Source organism: Leopardus geoffroyi, chromosome A2 (genome assembly GCF_018350155.1).
Source record: "Leopardus geoffroyi isolate Oge1 chromosome A2, O.geoffroyi_Oge1_pat1.0, whole genome shotgun sequence".
NCBI classification, from domain to species: domain Eukaryota; kingdom Metazoa; phylum Chordata; class Mammalia; order Carnivora; family Felidae; genus Leopardus; species Leopardus geoffroyi.
Genome location: NC_059331.1, coordinates 9,402,742 through 9,424,177, shown reverse-complemented (window position 1 = coordinate 9,424,177; position 21,436 = coordinate 9,402,742). Strand labels below are relative to the sequence as shown.

Genomic DNA, 21,436 nt, shown 5'->3' with positions numbered 1-21,436 from the left:
GGACAAGCAAGCCAGGGAGGAAGCCAGAGGCCTCTCAGCCTCTGCTCTACTGGGAGCTGTGGGAAAGGGGCCGGCCTGGCTCCCTGGGCAGATGGGCTTGGCCGTGAGTTTGGAGTCCTGCTGGTACAAGTGATCACGCAAATCACGGTCGCAAGGGGCGCGAGCTCTCCTACTCTTAGGCACCCAAGTGCTCCCTCCTGACCGATAGGTGGTGGCTCCAGAGGGTTGTCTCCACCCAGTGCATGCATGGAACAGCGTGACGCCTTGCGGGACGCTCAGAGGAGCAATCCTGAACCTCAGAACCCACCCACCACTAACCGGGGAGTCTAGTTCAGACTGGGCTTGGGGCCTGAGAAGGCGTTAATGGGGGCCCTCAGCAGTGTGGGTGCTGGAGGGGAGGCCTCAGGAGGAAGGTGGGGAGGAGTAGGGAGGAGTCCATCTTTGCCCTTCCTGCAGCCCCAGACAAGCCCTCCGTGAGACCGAGAGCCTGGGGTGAGCCACGGGTCTGGGGCTTGACTTTTGGCTGGTTCCTAACTCTTCCTCTTTTGATTTTAGGTCACAGCAGTTGGATGCTGTCCCCTTGTCCTCTATTCCACGAGCTCCCCCTCCCTCCAGTGTAGCCCATGTAGCTTGTGGAGAAGGGAGACGCAGAGAGAACCCCGGGGGGAGGGCCCCCCCCCACCACCACCAGCCCAGAAATGTCGCACACCCCAACCGAGACCCTCTGCCCCGGGTCTGCGAGTGTTCAAGCCAAGGGGTCCCCAACCCCTGGCATCATGACCTCGCCGTGTGCGCGGGGGAGCCGGCGAGAGCGCAGCCTGACCCCTACCTCCACTAACCCCTGTCTTCTCCTTTCAGCGGTCGGATTCATTATAAGGATATGTACAGTTTATTGCGCGTGATATCTCCCCCTCTCGGCTTAGGCAAGAAATGTCCTCATAGGGTTGCTTGCAAGGTTTGATTTCCACTAAAACCTGCTAGCATCCATGGAATGAGTGTGGCTTGGGGTTCTTCAATATATATATTTCATATATATATATATATATATATCTAAAAAACAGAGCCATCTCTCTTTCTTGCATTAAACTAGAAAATTCTTAGCCAACAGAATGCAGTCACGTAGACTCGATGAAGCATGGAACATATCTCTCCGTTCCCTTCAGCCATTTCTGCTTGCTGTTAGCTGAAGCTGCCCATCCCAGGGTCTCAACGGCACCCCAAATCAGACACATCCGGGGGGGTCGGAAGTGTGCATTGACCCCCCCATCACCTCCACTCTCTCCCCCCTCCCCCCTTCGCCTCCCAAAGCCCCCAGCCCTCCTCCCGCTGCCCCAGCGCCCCCCTCCCCGTCTAGGCCCCCTCAGAGACCAGCCTCAGCCAAACCAGAGAACTTTCACCCGATTTTTAAAATAACACTGAGCCAAAGCGTTGTTCCAGGCGCTCCAAAACGAGAACTGCCCCCTCTCCTCCACGCCCCACCAGAACCATAGCTCAGAGTCAAAACTGAATCTGACTTTTCTCTTTTCTCTTTCTCTCTCCCTGCTCGTGAGCAGTGAAATAATCTTTTTTTTTTTTAATTCCCTCCTCTTCCATTTTTTTTTTTTCTCCTGTTTTCCCTTGATTTGAAATACCTATTTTATTGTTCTCTGCATCTTTCTCTCTCTATTTTTTCGGCTCGTGTGGCTTTTTTGTTTGTTTGGGTTTTTTTTTGTTTTTTTTTTTTTGGTTTGGTTCCTGCTTTTGTTTGTTTTTTTTTGTTTATTTGTTTTGTTTTTTTTTTTTTGTTTTTTTGTTTTTTTCTTTTTTTCGGTTTCTTCCTCTCCGCCCCCCCCTTTGGTTCTCCGTTCCCACCCCGTTTTGTTTTCGGTGCTGCTAGGGGCCGCATGCCTTACCCGGACATGTATCAGATGCTGAGACACATGTCTCCGCCCCTGGGTCTGGGGAAGAAGTGTCCGGCCAGAGTGGCTTACAAGGTAGTCTACCCTTGCCGACCACTAGCGTCGGGCACTGGGGATTTTTCAGTGCTGACCAGGAACGACCAGCCGAGTTTCTTCTTCCCGAGTTATTCTTCTTCTTTTTTTCCTTTTCTTTTTCTTTTTTTCTCCCCCTTTCCTCCTCGAGTAAATGGATCATGACCGTCCCTTTGACTCTAAGCAGCACACTGTGTCCGTCTTTTCTGATGAGTGTGGTTTGGTGTTTTGAGACTCCATTATGGCCGACACGCCGGGGGGGAGGGGGAGGGGAGCCCCCCCGGTCCCCTCGCACCTGGTCCCCTGGGAACCAAATTGGACATAAACATGCTTCGGAGGGAACACCGCCTCGCCTCCTTTCTGCCCACCCAGAGCGGCCCCCCCCATGCCCAGGCCGGGGCAGGTGCCTCGCAGCAGGGGGCTTTGGCCCCAACAAGGCGAGGCCCTGCCCCCCCCCATCTTTTGTATCTCGAGCCCCCAGGTCCAGCAGCCCCCCCCCCCAACGTACACCTGAAGCTGATCTCTGACCTAGGGCCTTGGGGGATTCAAGACCTCCCGAGGAGTACCCAGAGCCTCTCCTCCCTCCACCTCTCCCTCCCCCCCCAAAATTGCTTCCCAAGCCCTCATCCCTATGCCACCCATCCTCCCCTAGACACCCCAACATGCCTCTCCATTGTTCCAGAGTGGGCAGGCAGGCCGCAGCTGGACCCCTGGACCGTGGCACCCTGATGCAGGCCATGCACGCTGCCTTGGCGGGGGCCTGGGGCGGGCAGGCACCATGGCCGATCGGGGGATGGTGCATGTTGGCTGAGGGAGCAAGGGTCCCGCCGCCAGGCGGCTGGGCCGTGCCACCCCTCCGGACCCCTGTCCCGGAATCTCCCTTGGCACCCAAGGACAGATGCTCTGTTCCCTCCAGCTCATCCACGAGAAGTTCAGGGATGACCTTTAAAATTGCCTACCGCCTCCCGGAAAATGACCCCGTCATCCTGCTCTCCCATCTACCCCGGCCCACCTTGTGTCTGCGAGAGTCCTCCCCCCCCCCTTCTGTTAGTGCCATCCCTTCCTGCCTCTCTAGCCATCTCACTGCAGCCTCATCCCTCCTCCTCCTCCTTCCCGATCAAGGCTGGAAAGGGGCTGCCCCCCGCCCCCACCCCCCCCCCCCGCTCCTCTCCCTCCTCTCGCTTTCCTTTTGTCCCTTCTCTTGGTGTTTAGCTGTGTGCATGTGTGTGTGTGTGAGAGAGAGAGAGAGAGACGGTCCCCTTCGCTTCCTGGGCTCTGTGCAGGGCCACCAGGAGTCCATAAGGCACCTTTGTGCAACTCTGAAAAGGGCACCCTTTCCACAGAACATTTGGTCTGTTGGAAAATGGTTGTAATCCACCCATGTGGTAAGAACAGGAAACTTCTCTGTCATCGCCTGAGAAGTTGCCATTCAAATACACAAATGCGTGACTTCTAAGTCGGTGAGCCTTTTGTGCAGTGCACAACCTGCAGTTGTGTTTCTGTGTCTACCACCTCCCTCCCCGCCTCCCCGCCCCAGTCCCTCTCCTGTGTCCTGTTCTGGGTTTGCCAGCCCTCTCCCCGTCTCCAGCTCTGTGTTTCCCGCCAACCTGCGTCTGAATCCCCCCCACCAAACCCTCCCCCCCTCCCCACACCCTGAACACCTAATCCGCCCTCAACCCCCATTTCCATGCCACCTCAGCCTGGGCTGGTGCCCACCGGTCCAGCATCCTCTCCTATATCACCAAGCACGGGGGACAGAGCCCCTGCTTGGGACATGGGGAGTCTTTTCTTCCCCAGGCCGCGGGAATGCCCCCTCACCCCTTCCCCTTGCCATCACACAGAGCCAAGATCCGGACATGCCCCTGAGATACACTTTCCACGGAGCTATGAATGAGTCTCGAGATTCCGTCTGCATGCGCGCCCCTGTCTGCCGTTCTGTGTGTCTGTGCCTCGCTGCATGTCCGCGAGGGGCCGCCCCGTCCGCGGGGGGGCCGCCTGCCTGCCGCTTCTCAGAGGAATGATGTGGTCTGTGCCCATCTGGTCTGGTCTGGGCCGAGCCGGGGGCGGGGGCGGGGGGTGGTGGGGGAGGTGGGGAGCCGGCGGCCCCCCCCCCCGCGGCTGTGGCCGTGGACCCCTGTGCCTGGCTGCTGCACGTGCTGCTGAGATCCGGCTTGCTCTCTTCTTTGGGGTCGGAACGGAACGGAGTCGTCCAGAAGAACTCTGGGGCAGGGCGAGGTGGGGGGGGGGAGGGGGGTCTGGGCCAACCTGGGGACATGCCAGCTCTCGCGTCCGGCGTGCGGGAGAGGGAAGGGCGGGGGCTCCTGGTGCAGCCGAGCCCCACAGCCCTCCCCACGGGCCACAAAGGGGAATCCGTAGCCTGAGGGTGGGGTCGCCTCAGCCGCTGCCTTCAGAGTTCTTCCTGGGGCTCCCCAGGTAGTGTGGGTCTGGCTCACGGGGGACCGGGAGGGGTACCTGGGAATGACTGCCCTCGCCTTTGGTCCTCTGCAGAGGCTCCTTCGCATGGATCTGCCCGTGGCCGATGACAACACCGTCCACTTCAATTCCACCCTCATGGCCCTGATCCGCACAGCCCTGGACATCAAGATCGCCAAGGGTAAGGGCAGGGACGGGAGCAGGGAGGTGGGGCCGGATGGAATTGGGGCCTGGAAGGGGAGAGCAGCGCACGGCCGGGGACGCACTGGCCCGTCCCGGCCTCCACTCACTCACCCACTCAGCCGGCAAACGTCTCGCGCACGCTTCCTGTGTGCCGGCCAGTGCTATACGCGGCGGGGGGGGGGGGGGGGGCACGTGGCAGTTCACGCTTCCGGTGGGAGAGGCTTCCCTGAGGAGGTTCTCAAGGAGTCACGTGGACACGTGGGGAGAAAGTGCCCCAGCAGGTGCCAAGGCCCTGAGGTAGGAGGCCACCCGTGGCCGCACTGAACTGCCTTCGCTCAGCCCTCTGAGCGAGGGGGGTGCCTGCAGAGGAGGCACCTGACCTGACTCACACTTGAACAGGCTCCCTCCGGCCGCGGGGCAGAACGGACCGGGAGGAGGTCAGCGTGGAGGCTGCTGACCCAAAAATGATCCCAGTGAAAGCAGGATGGCTGCCTAGACTCGGGGGGTGTGGAGTGTTCAGAGTCCGGCCGTGTCCTGGGAGCTGGCCCACGCCATGGCCGATGCAAGGCGTGGGGCAGAGAGAGGAGTCAAGGCCACCCCCAGGGGCGAGGGCCTGAGCAGCCAAAGGACAGAGCCGCGGCTGTCTGAGACGAGGAAAAGATGGGCGGGGCAGGTTTGGGGCGAAGGAAGGGCAGGAGGTCGGTGTCGGCCTGGAGACACGGTGCGGGCAGGGGGCTCTCCCGCGGATGCTTCCGGTGGGGAACGCCTCCCCAGGAAGGTTCTGAAGGCGAGGTTAACGCGTCTTCCCGGCTGGGCTGAAGATACAAAGTCAGGAGGCATCAGATGCCGACACATCTTAAGCCAGGGGACTGGACAAGCTCGGCAAGGAGATAAGTGTGAACCGAGAGGCCCCAAGGACAGCCAGGGGCCACCGCAGTGTTAGAGGTGACCGGGGAAGGGGCGACTGGGGAGGCGAGTGAAGGCTGGGCCAGCGTGGGCCCCCGAAGGGTGTCTCCAGCACGTCCGTTCCCGCCCAACAGCCAAGGAAGACAAGGACCGAGAGCGAGCAGTGGATTTCATGACAGGCAACTCTGGCGGAGGGGGTCAGAGCCCCCCTGCCTTGGAACGGGGTCTAGAGGCCTGACAGGAGACCGGATGTGACTTGGCAGCTGATGGGACAGCGGGGCAGAGAGAGAGGTGCGCCGGTCGCCAGGGAGAGGGAGTGTGGGAAGGTGGGGGGGGGGGGTGCGGGCAGATCGATGACCCTGTCGTCCAGCAGAGGGCCGGAAGCTGGGGGACTAAAAAGAAAGGTCAGGGCTCCACCAGCTGAAGCCACCGGGAGCTCCATCCAGGGTCCCTAGGGGAGGGAGAGCCGGGGCCGGAGGGAGAGCAGGTTGAGGACGGACAAAGTTAGGGCCAGGAAGCGTGCTGGCAGAGGGAGCCCCCGGAGAGAGCAAGAAAGGTCGGAAAGAGCCAAGATGAGGCTCAGGGGACAGCAGAAGGGGGGGGTGGGGCCATCCCCCTGGAAGACCTGTCTCCTGCAGGAAGTCGGAGGTGAGCGGCTCACGCTTACGGGGCAGCTCCGTGCACGACGGAAGTCCGGGCCCGGTTTCTGGCTGTTCGTGGCTCTGTGCCCCCAGGACTGTTTCCCCATCGTTGGGGTGGAAGCTGGTCCAGGTCCCAGCCCAGGGAGGGGAGGGAGCACAGGGGTGGGTGGCAGTTTTCTGGGTGAGAAATCGGGTGAGAGGGTCGTGTTCTGTGGCCTCATCTCGCCCACCTGCCCCGTCCGCGCCGTAAACCTGGGCAGGTGAGGCCACCCTCCCCGAGCCTCCGGCCGTGTATTCGCCAGCGTAAACGGAACGGCTTAAAACATCTGCTTTTTAGCTCTCGGTTCTGTAGGTCAGAGGCCTGGGAGGGCTCAAATGGGTTAGTGTGACCCATTTGAGGGTCCCCCCAGGGCCAAAATCTCGCTGTTGGCCGGGCTGGGCTCTTCTCAGGAAGCTCTGGGTGGGGTGGCGGGGGGGGGGCGGGAAATGCACTTCCAAACTCATTCGGGTCTTGGCAGAATTCAGTCCCTTGTGGCTGTAGGACGGAGGTCCTGTTTCTTCGCTGGGATTTAGCCAGAGGTTACGCTGAGCGCCCGGGGACACATCTGATCTTTCATGCACTCCACATCTCTCTGACTTCTGTCGCCAGCCAGAGAGAACACTCAGCTTTTCGGCGTCTCACCTGATTAGGTCAGGCCCACCCAGATCAGCTCTGTGTCTGACAGTCAGCCGACTCAGGACTCTAATTACTTTTGCAGAGCCCTTTCACAGCAGTCCCCTAGACTAGCGTTTGATTGGACAGCCAGAATCTTAGGACAGGAGGCAGGGGCGGCTTTAGAATTTGGCTTGCCGTGGTTCCCTCACCTGTAAAACGGGTCTAACAGCGCACCCACTCTTGGTATGTGATGCTTTGGTGGCCCGGCTGCTGTTTCTCTCTGGGGAACCTGTTCAGGGGTCCCAAGGGAACCCAAGACTCGGGTTCAGTAATTGACTAGAAAGACAGAACTGAGAGGCACTGTTTGACTCACGGTCGCAGTTTATTACAGCAGAAGGACACAGGTTAAAATCCACAGAGGAGGGGCGCCTGGGAGGCTCAGTTGGTTGGATGGCTGACTCTCGATTTCGGCTCAGGGCATGATCTCACGGTTGTGGGATCGAGCCCCACGTTGGGCTCCCTGCTGAGCATGGTTCCCTCTCTCTCTCTCTCAAAAAATAAATAAGTAGAATTTAAAAATAAAAAAATGAAATGTGCAAAGCAGAGACACATGGGTCAGGGTCCCCTGCTGGTGGAGTTACGTGGGCAGCACCCGGAAGTCGGCTCCTGGTGTCCCCACGACCGCGTGTGACAGTGCAATTCTACCGACGAGGGAAGCCCACCCGAGCTTCGGTGACCAGAGTGTCCCTTGGGGGTTGGTCGCGTAAGCCTGACCGGCCTTAGCTACTCAGACCCCAGCCACTCCAGAGGTCACACTAATGATGTCACATGGCCCAGACCCCCCTCCCCCCCTCCCGCCATAAATCACACTGTGAGAATAAACCATCTTGAGCGGCCCAAGGCCCTCAGATAAACAAAGAGGTTTTTATCACACAGGACACTTTAGAAAGTGACCTCCCAGGAGGCGGCCAGGGACCAGTCCTTTCTTCCGGAATGTGCCGAGTTATGCTTTACCACGGGGACACCTTCTGTGGGACCCCAGGAAGGCCAGTCGTTGGGACACCTGCCAGATTCCCCACGTGAGGATTTCAGGGGCTCCTGGGAATGTGCCTGAGTTTGGCTGTCACTTGTACTCCAGATGCTACTCAGTTCCCAGAGGGTCACGCCCTCAACATCTCTGAGCAAGGGCCTCTCCTCGGTCCTGACGTTGACAAAGGCACCAGGGCGCCCCCCCCCCACCCGGAGTTCCACGGGGAACAGCTGAGCCCGTCTCTGGGGTTAAGGAAGGTCGGCTGAGTGCGTGGGGACAACAGTTACGACAGTGATGACAATCACAGCCATTTCAGCTGAGAGTCTCAGGCAGGCTCAAAGTATAACACCTTTTTTTTCTTTTTTCCCAACAGCTCAGTTTAGTTCTAAACACACTAAGCGCCTGTCCAGCAGGCAGGGGACAGCATGTGGGAACAGATTAACCTCTGTCATTCTCCAGATCTCCCCAAATTGGGAGGCCATGCTTAGCTAGATGCTTGGGAGAGAGGACACAAGTCCCTCGGCTCACCCCTGTGTCCCCTTTATGTCTGTGTCCCTCCCTCCTCTGTCTGTCCCTCCCCCACCACCCCACCCCTCCGCTCTCTCCGCCCAGGAGCGTCTCATCCTTATGCGGGGAAAACCCTTCTCTCTTCAAGTTTCTTTTGTTCCTGGATGTTGTGTCTGAACTCCTGAATCCTCCTTCCAAGGGACTCAGTCTGTGTCCCTTCGTTGGCCCCCTGCCCTCCTGCTGCCCGCAGCCAGCCGATGAGGGCAGGGCCGACCACCTGCCTGAACAAACATAAACCCAGTTATCAGATCAAAACCCCCAGCCGAACACTAACACTCTAACTTCAGCTGAGCGGAAAGCGAGAGATTTACTTTTTTTTTTTTTTTTTAATGTTTATTTATTTACTTTGAAAGAGAGCTCAAGCAGGAGAAAGGGAGGGGCAGAGAGAGAGAGAGGGAGACAGAGAATCCCAACCAAGCTCTGCGCCGTGAGCATGGACATGGGGCTCAAACTCGCGAACTGTGAGATCGTGACCTGAAATTAAGAGTCAGACGCTGAACTGACTGAGCCACCCAGGCGCCCCCAGCGAGAGCTTTATAAACACGGAGTACCCCGTGTGCTGCCAGCCCGGTCACTGGGAGGGTTGGGGGCAGGGCGAGGGGAGGGGTCGCGACATGGGGAAAAGATAAGCGCAGAGCCAACTAGTAGCCGACACGCAGGGTGACCTCAGCTTCCTAGAAACAGGAACGCTTTCTGCCATTGTCTTAGAAAGGGCCACAGTCCCGGCTAACCCCACCCAGGGCCAGCCCGGACTCCTGTTCGAGACTGCGCGTAGCTGGCCAGCCGAGAGGCCACTGTCCCACCCTTTAATCCCCCCGAAGACCAGACTCTCTCTGAAGGTGGGGTCCGCCATAACCTGGAAGGTTCTGGGGTGGGCCTCGTGGGAGCCAGAAGGCTTTGCCTTGCCCGCACCAGAGAGGGTGGCCTCCTGGCCTCTTGTTACCTGCCTGAAACTGATGGCCGTTGGCCATGGCTCGTTGAATGAGAGCGTTCATTGAGCGCCTGCTGTGTGCCCAGCCCTGTCGCCGATATGTGGGACACGGCAGTGAAAGACCAGTGAACCTCCAACCCTCACGGGACTGCAGGGAAACAGGCGATGAACAACAAGCACGAGTCCGCAGAGCGTGTAATGTGTCGGAAGGTTGGAACTGTGCGGAAAGGCTAGAGCAGGGTCGGCGGCTGGGGAGTCTCTCAACCAGGGGCCGTCTGCCCCCAAGGGACGTTGGCAACGTCCGGACACACATTTTTAGTTGTCACACTGAGATCAGGGACCGCCTCTCTGAGGCCAAAGTCCTGCGGAATGAGCCAGGGGAGGGGAGGACCCTCGGGCAGGACACTCTGATCACACCTGGTTTGGGGGTGACTTGCTCCTGCCCCTGCCCCCCCCCGTAGTAATCGTGTACCTGGAGGAGGAATAAGTCCGAGCCTCAGCCCTCAGGGAACCCCGGGACCTCAGCGGGAGGCCACCTTGAAATCCCCTGGACATTTCCCTTCATTCCATGCGACTGACAATCTTACAATCTTGGATGTGATTGAAGGTGGTGGTTCTCGGGTGGGGGGGTGGGGAGGCAGTCTTGTCCCCCAGGGGACACTTGGCAATGTCCGGGGACAGTTTGGTGGTCAGGATTTGAGGAGGGAGGTGCTGGCAGTAACTGGATGTGTGGAGGCCAAGGACGCGGCTCAGCCCCCGCCATATAGCGCGTGGGCACCGCGAAACCGGGAACGACCCAGCCCCCAGTGTCCCCAGATGCCAGGAGCGGGCGGCTTAAGCCGTAGACGTGTCTTCTCGCGCGGGTCTGCAGACTGGAAGTTCCAGATCGAGGTGCCAGCAGGGCTGATCCCTGGTGAGGCCTTTCTCCTCTCTCTCTTGCTTCCTTTTTTTTTTAATTTATTTTTGAGAGAGACAGAGCACGAGCAGGGGAGGGGCAGAGAGAGAGAGAGAGAGGGAGACACAGAATCCGAAGCAGGCTCCGGGCTCCCAGCTGTCAACGCAGAGCCCAACTCAGGGCTCGAACTCCCGAACCACGAAATCATGACCTGAGCCGAAGTCGGACGCTTCACCGGCCACCAAAGCACCCTTCTCTCTCTCTCTCTCTCTCTCTCCTTATAGGGACGGACACCAGTGCTACTGGAGTAGGGACGACCCTGTGACTTCATGTAGCTTTAATTACCCCCTGAGAGGCCCTATCTGCAAATGCAGTTACACTGGGGGGTTGGGGCTCCAACATGATTTGGGGGAGGGGACACATTTCAGTCCTTAATGACAGGCGTCTTCCTTTTCTTCATGAGAAGCGGGAAACATAAGCCCTAAAGAGAAAGTGGCTTTTAATAAGAAATGTCATGTTCTCTTTTCTCCCTTCCTGTGTCTCTGAGAAGGAGCCACAGAGACCCTGGGCACCTCCCTTAGCCACAGTGGACAGCAGACAACCACTTCCCTTAAGGAAAGAGAAACAGTTATAGGTTAGTGTCTAGGGTCTTGAGAGCTTAACAGCACCGGGGGTTTTCCCAAGGGTCTCAAGGGTCTCCCGCAATAGTCCTGACCTCCCAACCTGAGTCCTGACCCACCACCCATCAGTTCCCCCCCCCCCCCCCCCCCCCGTGCAGCTTGGCCCCTGGTGACCACAGCCCCCTGCGTCGCCAGTGGTGTAAAGGAAGACCAGACCAGGGGAGTTCGCCCTCTAGCGGGTGAGATAGGGAATGACATCATGAGGTGATTTGTGGGAAGGAGAGAAAGCAGGAGGGCGTCAAAGAGGATGGGGGAGGGCTGTTTTTAGCTGGGGAGGCCAGCTAGAAGACTTGTTTGATAAAGAGGTCGGGCAGGGACCTGAAAGAGGTAAGGGAGGGAGCCACGCGGATATCTGCAGAAAGAACGATCCTGGCAAAGGAAATAACAGGCTGTGCAAAGGCCCTGAGGCAGGACCGTGCCTGGTGTGTTTGAGGAACAGTGAGATCGGTGTGTCTGGGGCAGAGTGAGCAAGGGCAGAAGTAGAGGAAAAGAAGGAACATCGCGCAGGGCCTTCTGGGCTCATGGTGAGGGCGTGGGCAATCACGAGAGCTCCAAGCAGAGAAGGCCCTTGACCGACAGGGATGGTCACAGGCGCCCCCTGGTGGTGGAGGGGGGCGGACATGGAGACCTGAGCAGAGGCGGCTGTGCTAACCCAGGCAGCGAAGTGCCGCATTGCCTCAACATTCTCACTCCAGCACAGGCCCTGAGCTTTACCTGCGCATCGACAAAAAGCCCCTTCTGCTAGACTTTTCCCGAAATAAAGACACGTGTCCAGAGTCACATGGGAGAAGATGAGCGAAAACTCCACAGAGTGCCTGGCAGATGGCTGTGCTTGGCCCGCATCTGCGGAGAAGCTGGGCCGGGGCAGCCCAAGGGTGGGCCGGGGAAATGGGGGGGGCGGGGTGGGGAAGGAAGGGCAGAGAGGCAGACACTGGGCCAGGAGAGGCAAAGCGGGCTTTTGGGGCTCCCCAGGCGGAGCAGCTCTTCAGCAGGCATGTGCCAGGGGATGGCTGCTGAGACGCTGCAATGCTTCTCTGTGGTGGGGGAGGCGGGGTAGCTGGCCCCTGCCCTTCCCCACACCTGCTGGGCCTCCCCCCACAATCCAGCAACTGCAGGGTCCGTATCTGGCCTGCAGGGGGCCTTCCGGCCTTGCTCTAGCTCTGTGACTGTTGTGGCTCCGTGCCTGCCCGTAAAAGTCAGGAACAGTGCCCTTGTGCCCGGGGCTGGGGGCTCCGAAACGGCGCTGGGGCCAGGTTGGTGTCTCAGGCAAGATGGAGGAGAACGTGCTGCTTCTGGAACAAACAGCCCCAAGGTCTCCAGCCGACAAAGATTTGCTTCCCGTTCCTGCTGTGTGTCCTCCCTGGGTCGGCAGGGGGCTCTGTCTGTCAGTCACTTAGGCACCAGGCCTGAGGGAGCAGCCACGATCGATCCGTAATATCACCAGAGGGAGAAAGAACTCAAGAGTGGCCCTCGCTGGCCATCAAATGCCCCGGCCCAAAAGGGACGGTTCACGGTGCTCACAGCTCATTAGAAAGAACTCCTCACGCGGGCCCCGGCCAGTCCCAGGGGCCAGGGAGAGTCATGTTCCCATGCACTCAGGCAGGAGGGACCAGGAATCACTGGCAAAGAGACGGTGGCCACCGTGGCTGGGGTGAGGGACCAAAGGCCAGCAGCGGCAGCAGGTCACATCTGGGGGAGGGGAGGCTTGGTCGAAGGAGAAGTCTCCTCTAGCAGGGTTGCTCTGGGACGCCCCGGCCTCTCTGGGCCTTACTCCGGGCCGCGTCTCAGATGCACGGGTCACCGTGCTAATAATCCTCTGGCAGAGACTGCCCTGAGCCCACACGCATATTACCCACTTTGGCCTTCGATCCGGTGAGGTGGGTCCTATTGCCACCGTCCCGTTTCGCAGATGGGAATACCGAGGCCCGGGGCGGTAGACTGCACGGCTGGACCCTCTTGATGTCTGCTGTCCCCCACACAGCCACTCCGCGGCCCTGGCCCTGCCCAGGACCGAGGCCCACGTAGCCATTCCTCCTCCGGGACAGGCCCACAGGGAACTGGTGGCCCGTGAGAACCAGGGCTCTGGAGCCCGAGCGGGCGGGCAGTCAGGGCCTCTCTGTGCCCACATTGCAGGCGGGGCCGACAAGCAGCAAATGGACGCTGAGCTGAGGAAGGAGATGATGGCCATCTGGCCCAACCTGTCCCAGAAGACGCTCGACCTGCTGGTCACCCCTCACAAGTGTAAGAGCCGTGCCTCGCCCGGCCCCGGGCTCTGACCCGCCAGGACGGAAGGGGCGGGAGAGAGGAGGAGGCAGGTGCAGGGACTAGGCTGGTGCTTCTGGGGCCCCCACCCACGGCGAGCTCGTCCTGTGCCCCCCCCCCCCCCAGCCACAGACCTGACCGTGGGGAAGATCTACGCGGCCATGATGATTATGGAATACTACCGGCAGAGCAAGGCCAAGAAGCTGCAGGCCCTGCGTGAGGAGCAGGTATGGCCCTGGGCCCCGGTGCCCGTCGCCCTGCGGGCACCGCAGTAACAGGCCAGAACGGTGAGGGGTAGCCAGGACCCAGAGCAGGTCGCTGGAAAGCAGGGCCGTGCCAAGGAGGTGGCCCAGACGAATTCATCTGCTCCGCCTTGGGGGCCTTGGGCACCCTGGGGGCAATCTGACCTTTGCTCTGGGTCAGACGGGAGCCACCCTGCTCCTCGTTAGGCGTGGGAAGCCACCTCGCTCAGGTGGCCGCCCTCTGGTGGCCGTAGCTGGTAAGGGCTGGGGCCGGGAGACCCGGGAGGAGGCGAATCTCCAGGTCCAGGTGGGAGATGAGGGGGCCAGACTGGGTTGAGAAGTGGTCCCGTTCCGCATGGATTTGCAAGGAGGGAATTGCTTTGGGCATTTGGCGGGGGCGGGGGGATGTGGCGCACTCTCGGCACAGCGCCCCTGCTGTCTCTCAGCTGCTGCCGTGGCCAGAGCCTGAGCCTTGAACACCGTCCCCAGCCTCCGCCCTGTGCACACACGTTGCTCTCTGTCCCCCCAGAATCGGACACCACTCATGTTCCAGCGCATGGAGCCCCCGTCCCCAACCCAGGAGGGGGGCCCTGGCCAGAACGCCCTCCCGTCCTCCCAGCTGGACCCAGGAGGAGGCCTGTGAGTGTGGCTCTGGCCAGAAGGTGGGGATGGGAGGGCAGGGGGCGCCATCCCCCGGGGGGCAGCCGCCCCTGGAGTGCCCACTACCACCCCGGCCTCTGTCCCCCGCACAGGTTGGCTCACGAAAGCGGCATGAAGGAGAGCCCGTCCTGGGTGACCCAGCGGGCCCAGGAGATGTTCCAGAAGACCGGAACGTGGAGCCCAGAGCGGGGGCCTCCCACCGACATGCCCAACAGCCAGCCCAACTCCCAGGTGCCTCTGTCCCCCCCCCCCCCCCACCGCCCCACAGCTCCCGGGCGCGAGCAGTACAGGAGGGAAGGGTCTGGGGTCCGAGCGTCAGGTCCCGGACTCACCGGCCTCGCCCTGTGCCCCACAGTCTGTGGAGATGCGAGAGATGGGCAGAGACGGCTACTCAGACAGCGAGCACTACGTCCCCATGGAAGGCCAGGCCCGGGCGGCCTCCATGCCCCGCCTCCCCGCGGAGAACCAGGTGAGCGCTTTCACCCCCCCCCCCCCAAGGGCTGGACTCAGGGCCCCCAGGGTCCCTGCCGGCCAGCAGTGGGGATGCCGTGGCCCCCTCCCTCCCCGCACAGCCCAAGGGGTCTCTTTCCTCCGGGACCCCGGCTCAAGGGGGCCACCCACACCCTCAGCCGCAGGGTGAGGGCCCTGCCACCCTCTGTGGCCACCCCCGGAGGCCCTCCGCTCCTCCCTGATGGAGGACACATGGGGGCGCGGGAGGGGTGGGGGAGGAGACGCGTCAGGGCCAGGTGAGACCGGCGATCGAGAACGCGCACCCGGGCACGCGCACGCACAGACGCACGCTACGTGTCCGTTTGTGCTCTTACTGGCACCTACGGACGCACACGCGTGTGCACGTGGGTCTGCTCTTGGGAACTCGGCAGGTCCTAGGACCTGGTAGCAGAGTCTGGCGGGGGGTGGGTGGCCTGGGGACAGCTGGGGTTTGTATTTCCTGTCTGGTCTTTGTGGGGGCCAGTGGGGAGGGACAGGGACGTATGCCTGATGCGTGTCTGTGTGTGGCCGCTTCACCCAGCTGTAGCACCCACTTGGTCAGTGCTGGCGGGGGGGGGGGGGGGGGGGGGGAGGGGGAGGTGCGCCCACTGCCCCAGGCTCGCAGGGACAGGGGCACCGGAGCCAGAAGCATGGCTGGCTGCCCGCCCAGCCTACAAGGCAGGGCGGCATAGTCTGGCTGTGGCAGGCTTCCCGTGTGCTGTGCCATGGCGTGTGCACGGGGTACAAGGCTGTGCTGTGCCTGGCTGGGCCAGGGTGGCTCCAGGACCTGGCCTCTGGCTGCTGAGAACTCGGGTGGGGGGGCGCCCAGCTGCATGTGGCCGCCCAGCGTCATCCCTCCAGGCCTTCTCCCCACCTCCCGCGCCGCCCACACCCCCAGGACTGAGTCGCTGGACCCCAAGAGAGGGTTGGGACAGGACGGCTGACGGCCACCCCCTCCCCAAGCTTTTGAGTGTCAGTGGGAACCAGGGCTGGGGCACCCTGCATGAGGCGGAGCCCAGGGCCCGGGGCCTGTGGTCACGCCATCCCATCTGTCCGTCTCGTGCCTCTGCCATCTGTCTGTCTGTGGTGTCGCCTGTCCGACTCCTCTGTGCCCGTGGGAGGCTGGCCAGCCGGGCCTGGGGTCACCCACACACCAGGGACTTTAACACCTCTTTCCCTGACCCTCTTGCCCCGTCCCCCTCCCCCCGCCCCTCCCCCACCGCCCGGGTTCCTCTTTCCCGATCCTGGCATCTCCGTGTACCACCTCTCACTCTCCCTCTTGGCTTTTATATTTATTTTCTTCTTTCTGTTTTTCTGTGTGCACCATCCCGTGGGGCTGTGACAGAGGAGAAGGGGCCGGCCACGTGGGAATAACCTCAGTGTATGTACCGCCTCCCGGCTGGGCTCCGGCCCCCTCTTCCCGCCCACCCCCCCTCGTGGGAGTCCCGTCATCTCCCCTGTCCTCGGACCCCCCCCTTTCTTTGCAGACTGCAACCCCCCACCCCGTGAAGCCCCTTCCTTGTGTGTTGTGTCTTCCGTGTGCCTGCCGGGCGGGCCTGCCCCCCACCCTTCCCCCCAACCCCCTCTCCTCCAAGCCCCCAAGCTGGGAGATGCCATCTTTCCAGGAAGCCTCACCTGCAGCCCCACCTGGCCCGCTCTTTTTCAGAGCCTCGTACCCCTGGCGCCACCCCTGACCCTCTGGTGCAGAGAGGCCCCAAGTCTCTTAAAACTGCCACCTGGGGCGGAGCCTCCAGCCATTCGGCTGGGATGGCCTCAGGTGCCATCTTCCCCCTCTCCTCTCCCAGCAGCAGAGAACCACAGGCCCCTCTCTAGGGTTTGACCCCTGGGGGTGCAGCGCGGGCAGGCTCCCAGGTTGCAGGCCAAGGGGAAGGGCAGCTCCCCTCGGGGCCTCAAATGCCAGGGGAAGCCCCTCAAGGGCTCCCTTCGAGAGCCGGACTCGGGTGGGCAGGAAAGCCCGGTCCCGGCTAGCCCGGGAGAGGACAGTGAGCCGGAAGGCTGGGCACCCGGTCCTGAGCACGCAGGAGGCCTGCCAGCCTCCAGAGAGCAGGCAGGAGTGAGCGCCGGGCTGTGCTGCCCAGGGCCCAGGGCTTCCGGGTGGTACCCGGGTTGGGGGACGCCCTCCCCTCCGGCAAGCCTGCCTGCCCCTGGCTGGATGGCCAGGGCTGGGGGTACCTCCCAGGGCTGGTTCCGAGAAACGGGGGTGGGTCAGATGGGGCCTCCTGGCCGGAACCCAGGATGGGCCTGGGAGGAGGCAGAAGGGTCCCGGGACCCTGGTGGATCAGAAGCCGAGCCCCACGGCCCTCTGGGACTCTGCCCCCGACACTCACGCCCCGTCACTGAGGGCTGAGGGGCCGGGAGAGACCGGGACCGCCCGGTGCGGGCCGCTGACCCCGGCCCGCTGGCCTGTCCACCCCCCCAGACCATCTCAGACACCAGCCCCATGAAGCGCTCAGCCTCCGTGCTGGGCCCCAAGGCCCGGCGCCTGGACGATTACTCCCTGGAGAGGGTGCCGCCTGAAGACACCCAGCACCACCACCAGCGGCGCCGAGACCGCGGCCACCGAGCCTCTGAGCGCTCCCTGGGCCGCTACACGGACGTGGACACAGGTGGGCTACCGCTCAGGGCCCAGGGGACGAAGGAGGGGAGGGGACGACAAGGGAGAGCAGGGGAAACACCGAGGCCGAAAAGAGGAGGTCTGGACCAGGAGCAGGACCCTCAGGGGACAGGACCAAGCGGCCGAGCTGGGCCCGATGCCGCCCAGTGCCTGGGGACCAGACCCCTGACGCCCAGCAGGCTCTCCTTAGTCCGGGAGAAGGTGCCCCTGCCTAGAGCCCACAGGCCCTCGGGGAGGCCTCCTGTGCGCCACCCACGCCTCCTGCATGGCCGTCTGTCTGACACCCTGCTCTGCCCAGGCTTGGGGACCGACCTGAGCATGACCACCCAGTCCGGGGACCTGCCGTCTAAGGAGCGGGACCAGGAGCGGGGCCGGCCCAAGGACCGGAAGCACCGGCAACACCATCACCACCACCACCACCACCACCCCCCACCCTCGGACAAGGAACGCTACGCCCAGGAGCGGCCTGACCATGGCCGGGCCCGGGCCCGGGACCAGCGCTGGTCCCGCTCGCCCAGCGAGGGCCGTGAACACATGGCACACCGGCAGGTGGGTGTGGCACCGGGCACCCCTGATCCGAGCCCCCGGGAAACAGCTCGGGGGTGCGGGACGGGGAAGGGGGCGGGGGGGGGGGCACACCAGAGAGCCACTCTAGGCAGGGTCTCCATTCCCCAAATGTGACCTCTGACCCTGCCCACCACTGGGGTCCCCAAGCCAGGGGGGAGCCGGGCAGGGGGAGACGCTGCCCCCAGCCACTCTAGCTCCCCACTCTGCCTCCCCCCCAGCCCCCCTGCCCGCCTGCCGCCCCCTCCCCTGCCCCGCAGCTGCTTCCTCTTTGGTTGTGGATCACCGTTTGAGTTTCTGGCCAGCGTGGTCCTTACGACTCATGCCCCCCGCTGGCTGCCTGCTGCCTTTTGCTTTCCTTTAACCCGGCTTCCGTTTTTGTTTCGATTATGATTTCTGTCCTCTGGACGCCTGTGAGTAATTTTTGAAACTTCTGCTATTTAACCCCGAAACTTACAAAACTCCATTTCTCATTTCTCTTTTCACTTTGTTGTGTTGGTTTTCGACTTCCCCCTCCCTCCTTGTCTCTCACTCCTCCTCTCCCTCCTCCTCCCCCTCCTCCCCTCCTCGTCCTCGTCCTCTTCCTCCTACCTGTGGCTGTTGCTTTTCTCCTTTTTTTCCATTCAAACGTCCTGTGTCCCCTCCCCCCCACCTCTCCTCCACCTCCTCCTCCCGGTCCCCTCTCCCCGCCCCCGCCCCTGCCCCCTTTGGTTTTCCTTTGCCCCCTCCCTCTCTCCCTCCCGTCCTCTGTGTCTCCTCCGTCTCCTTCTGGTTGATTTTGTTGTATCTTTTTTTTTGATTTCCTTTGTTTCAATTTTCGTGTAGGGCAGTAGTTCCGTAAGTGGAAGCCCAGCCCCCTCAACATCTGGTACCAGCACTCCGCGGCGGGGACGCCGCCAGCTCCCCCAGACCCCCTCCACCCCCCGGCCACACGTGTCCTATTCCCCCGTGATCCGTAAGGCCGGCGGCTCGGGTCCCCCGCAGCAGCAGCAGCAACAGCAGCCGGCGGCGCGGCCGGGCCGGGCGGCCCCCAGCGGCCCGCGGAGGTACCCGGGCCCCGCGGCCGAGCCTCTGGCCGGGGAGCGGCCGCCCGCGGGGGGCCACGGCAGCAGCCGCTCGCCCGCGATGGAGCGGCGGGGCCCGGGCCCGGCCCGGAGCGAGTCCCCCAGGGCGTGTCGCCACGGCGGGGCGCGGTGGCCGGCGTCCGAGGGGCCCCCCGGGCCCCGGCACCACGGCTACTACCGGGGCTCCGACTACGACGAGGCCGACGGCCCGGGCGGCGGAGGAGGGGAGGAGCCCCGGGCCGCGGCTTACGACGCGCCACCCCCCGCGCGACGCGCGTGCTCGCCCAGGACTCCCCGGGCCCCGGGCCCGGCGGCGTGCGCCTCGCCTTCCCGGCACGGCCGGCGACTCCCCAACGGCTACTACCTGGCGCACGGACTGGCCAGGCCGCGCGGGCCGGGCCCCCGGAGAGGCCTGCACGAAGCCTACAGCGAGACCGACGACGACGACTGGTGCTAAGCCCGGGCGAGGTGGCCCCCGCGCCCGCCCGGCCCCCCCACGCACCCCACGCACACGCCCCGCGGGGAGGAGCCGCGCACGGGCCGCGGGCCCACCTCGCTGCCGCCTGCCCAGCGCACCCGGGGGGTGGGGGTAGGGGTGGGGGGGGGGGCGCCCGGGACGGCCCCGGACTCTGGAGGGAGACCCCAGGACCCGGACACACCAGGGTGGCCCGCGAAGACCCTCGGCCAGAAAAGCCGCTGGGGGGCGGGTGGTGGGGGCGGCGATGAGCCCCCCCACCCCCACCCAGCCGACCCAACGCCGCCTCCCCCCGCCCCCCACGAGGGGGACCCTGGAAGGCGGGGGGAGGCAGACAAACCATACAGCCAAGGGATTCGAATTAACTCAGCCATTTTTGGAGAACCTTGGGGAAAATGGAAATTTAAAAAAAAAAAAAAACACACATTTTTAAAAGAAAAACGGGGAGAAAAAAAAAATCGCTTCTATTGATGAGTTTTATCATCTCAATTGAATCTTTCCTTTCCCTGGTGAACGCGAGCTGGTGGCCCGTGTTGTGGCGGAGAAGCCGGAAGCGAAGCCGAAACCCAGCGTCCCACACGAGACCCTCCACCAGACGCTCATACCCCACACACGTTCTCAGACACACACAGGAGTGCTTGCTGGTTATACCAAACCCTACTATTACTGCCTGCAGAAAAATCAATTTAAAAAGATACACAATTTTAAAAAGGACAAAAAAATTAATGATTGAGAAAAGAAGCATTTTTTTCTGACATTTGGTCCTGCTTGAAATAACAAAAGAAAAAGGAAAAAAAAAAAAAAAACACCACCACCACCGATTTCCTTTGCTTCTTTTTTCCTTTTTCCTACCTTGTTTGAAAACTGTGGGCTTGGGACTGTGAATTACTGCATGACATTCAAAAAGAAAAAAAAAATAAAAAAAAGTTGAATCAAAGGGCTTTTGGATCGACTGGTCTTTGTCCCTCTGCAAAGTGCTCCCCAGGTCTCCCGGGGGGAATGGTGGAAGGGAAGCCCTTTGAAAGTGTTTGAAGGCAGGAAAGAAGGAGGCAGACAGACCCTGATCCTCACAGAGCTTGGTGACCAGAGCCCTAGAAATCCTGGCTACCTGAACAAGTCCAAGAAGGCCAAGGCCGAAGATGTTCCCCAGGTCCCTGCCAGCTGTCCTGGCTGGAAGGCAGAGCAGTGCACCCCGCTGCCACCCCACGCCTCCATTCTCAGGCACCCCGGTCTCCCACCGTCTACTGCCAACCAGGTTCTACCTACAAGCAGCCATCCTGGAAGATAAATCATCTCGGATGACCATACTGCATGATGGGGCCAGTGGGAGCCCGGGGAGTGCCTGTGAGGCCCCAAAGGGTAGCGAAACTTCCTATTGGAAACATCTGAGCAGCTGGTGGGGCGTCCTAAAGGTCAAAGGTCAGAGCAGCCCCTCCCCCCACCATTGCGTAATGGGGGATGGTCATGGCCAGCTCAAGATGCTGGCGGCACATGAGAGGTACAGGTGGAGGTGGGGTTCTTACACAGGGGCTGACAGCCTGCCCTCCCTCCACCCTCAGACCCATCCCGAGCCCCTGCCTGTACACTCCCGCTCCAGCCTTACAGAAGCTGGCTCCACAGATGAAGGTGACAGAAAACTCCCACGTTGCCCCCACATCAAGACTTCACCTCCTTGCCTATTCTGTGAATGCTCCTGCAAATACGGGCAATAGCCACAAAACTATAGTCAGAGTTGGCGGTCAGAGGGCTGTGTCGATTCAGGTGAGCAAAAGACCCGTTACACCCCCTTGTTCAAGTTGAGCGGAAAGGCAGCTCCTCGTTCTCCCTAGAAAGGGCTGGAGGGAATCCCACAAAGTCTGCAGACAAGGAGAGGGGGGAATGGTCCTCAGGGAACATCAGGGCGCCAGAAGAAGGAAAATCAGAGGCCAGGCAGGGGGAGACTAACACCCCAACTTTCGGGTCAGTCATTGGACCCTGGGGAGCTTAGCGCCACCACCCTCCCCAGAGCCCCTCCCAACTCAGCATACACACTGGCTATGTGACCTGAGGAAAGTGACTTAACCTCTCTGTGCCTCTGTTTTTCCAGCCGTAAAATCGAAATGATAATAAGACTGTTTGTGAAAGTTAAACGCGCTATTTTACACCAGCCGCCAG

The 21,436-nt window shown here is 61.6% G+C and overlaps 1 protein-coding gene across 14 annotated transcripts in view; it reads left to right on the top strand.

Moving 5' to 3' along the window:
* The window catches only part of CACNA1A (calcium voltage-gated channel subunit alpha1 A), a 175,079-nt gene extending 155,703 nt beyond the window's left edge, over positions 1 to 19,376 (top strand). For 7 of the 14 annotated variants that reach the window (XM_045492170.1, XM_045492178.1, XM_045492172.1 and 4 more), the window contains 11 exons: positions 859 to 955; positions 4,479 to 4,584; positions 13,025 to 13,132; positions 13,280 to 13,380; positions 13,925 to 14,034; positions 14,148 to 14,286; positions 14,411 to 14,524; positions 15,890 to 15,925; positions 16,985 to 17,171; positions 17,478 to 17,728; positions 18,569 to 19,376. In XM_045492170.1, the coding sequence (XP_045348126.1) occupies positions 859 to 955; positions 4,479 to 4,584; positions 13,025 to 13,132; positions 13,280 to 13,380; positions 13,925 to 14,034; positions 14,148 to 14,286; positions 14,411 to 14,524; positions 15,890 to 15,925; positions 16,985 to 17,171; positions 17,478 to 17,728; positions 18,569 to 19,264 (1,945 nt within the window). In that variant the 3' untranslated portion in view covers positions 19,265 to 19,376. Of the gene's footprint in view, positions 1 to 858; positions 956 to 1,876; positions 1,974 to 4,478; positions 4,585 to 13,024; positions 13,133 to 13,279; positions 13,381 to 13,924; positions 14,035 to 14,147; positions 14,287 to 14,410; positions 14,525 to 15,861; positions 15,926 to 16,984; positions 17,172 to 17,477; positions 17,729 to 18,568 lie in introns of those variants that run through there. The other 7 variants (XM_045492179.1, XM_045492176.1, XM_045492175.1 and 4 more) reach the window with 4 other exon arrangements.
* Positions 19,377 to 21,436: the final 2,060 nt, after the last annotated feature.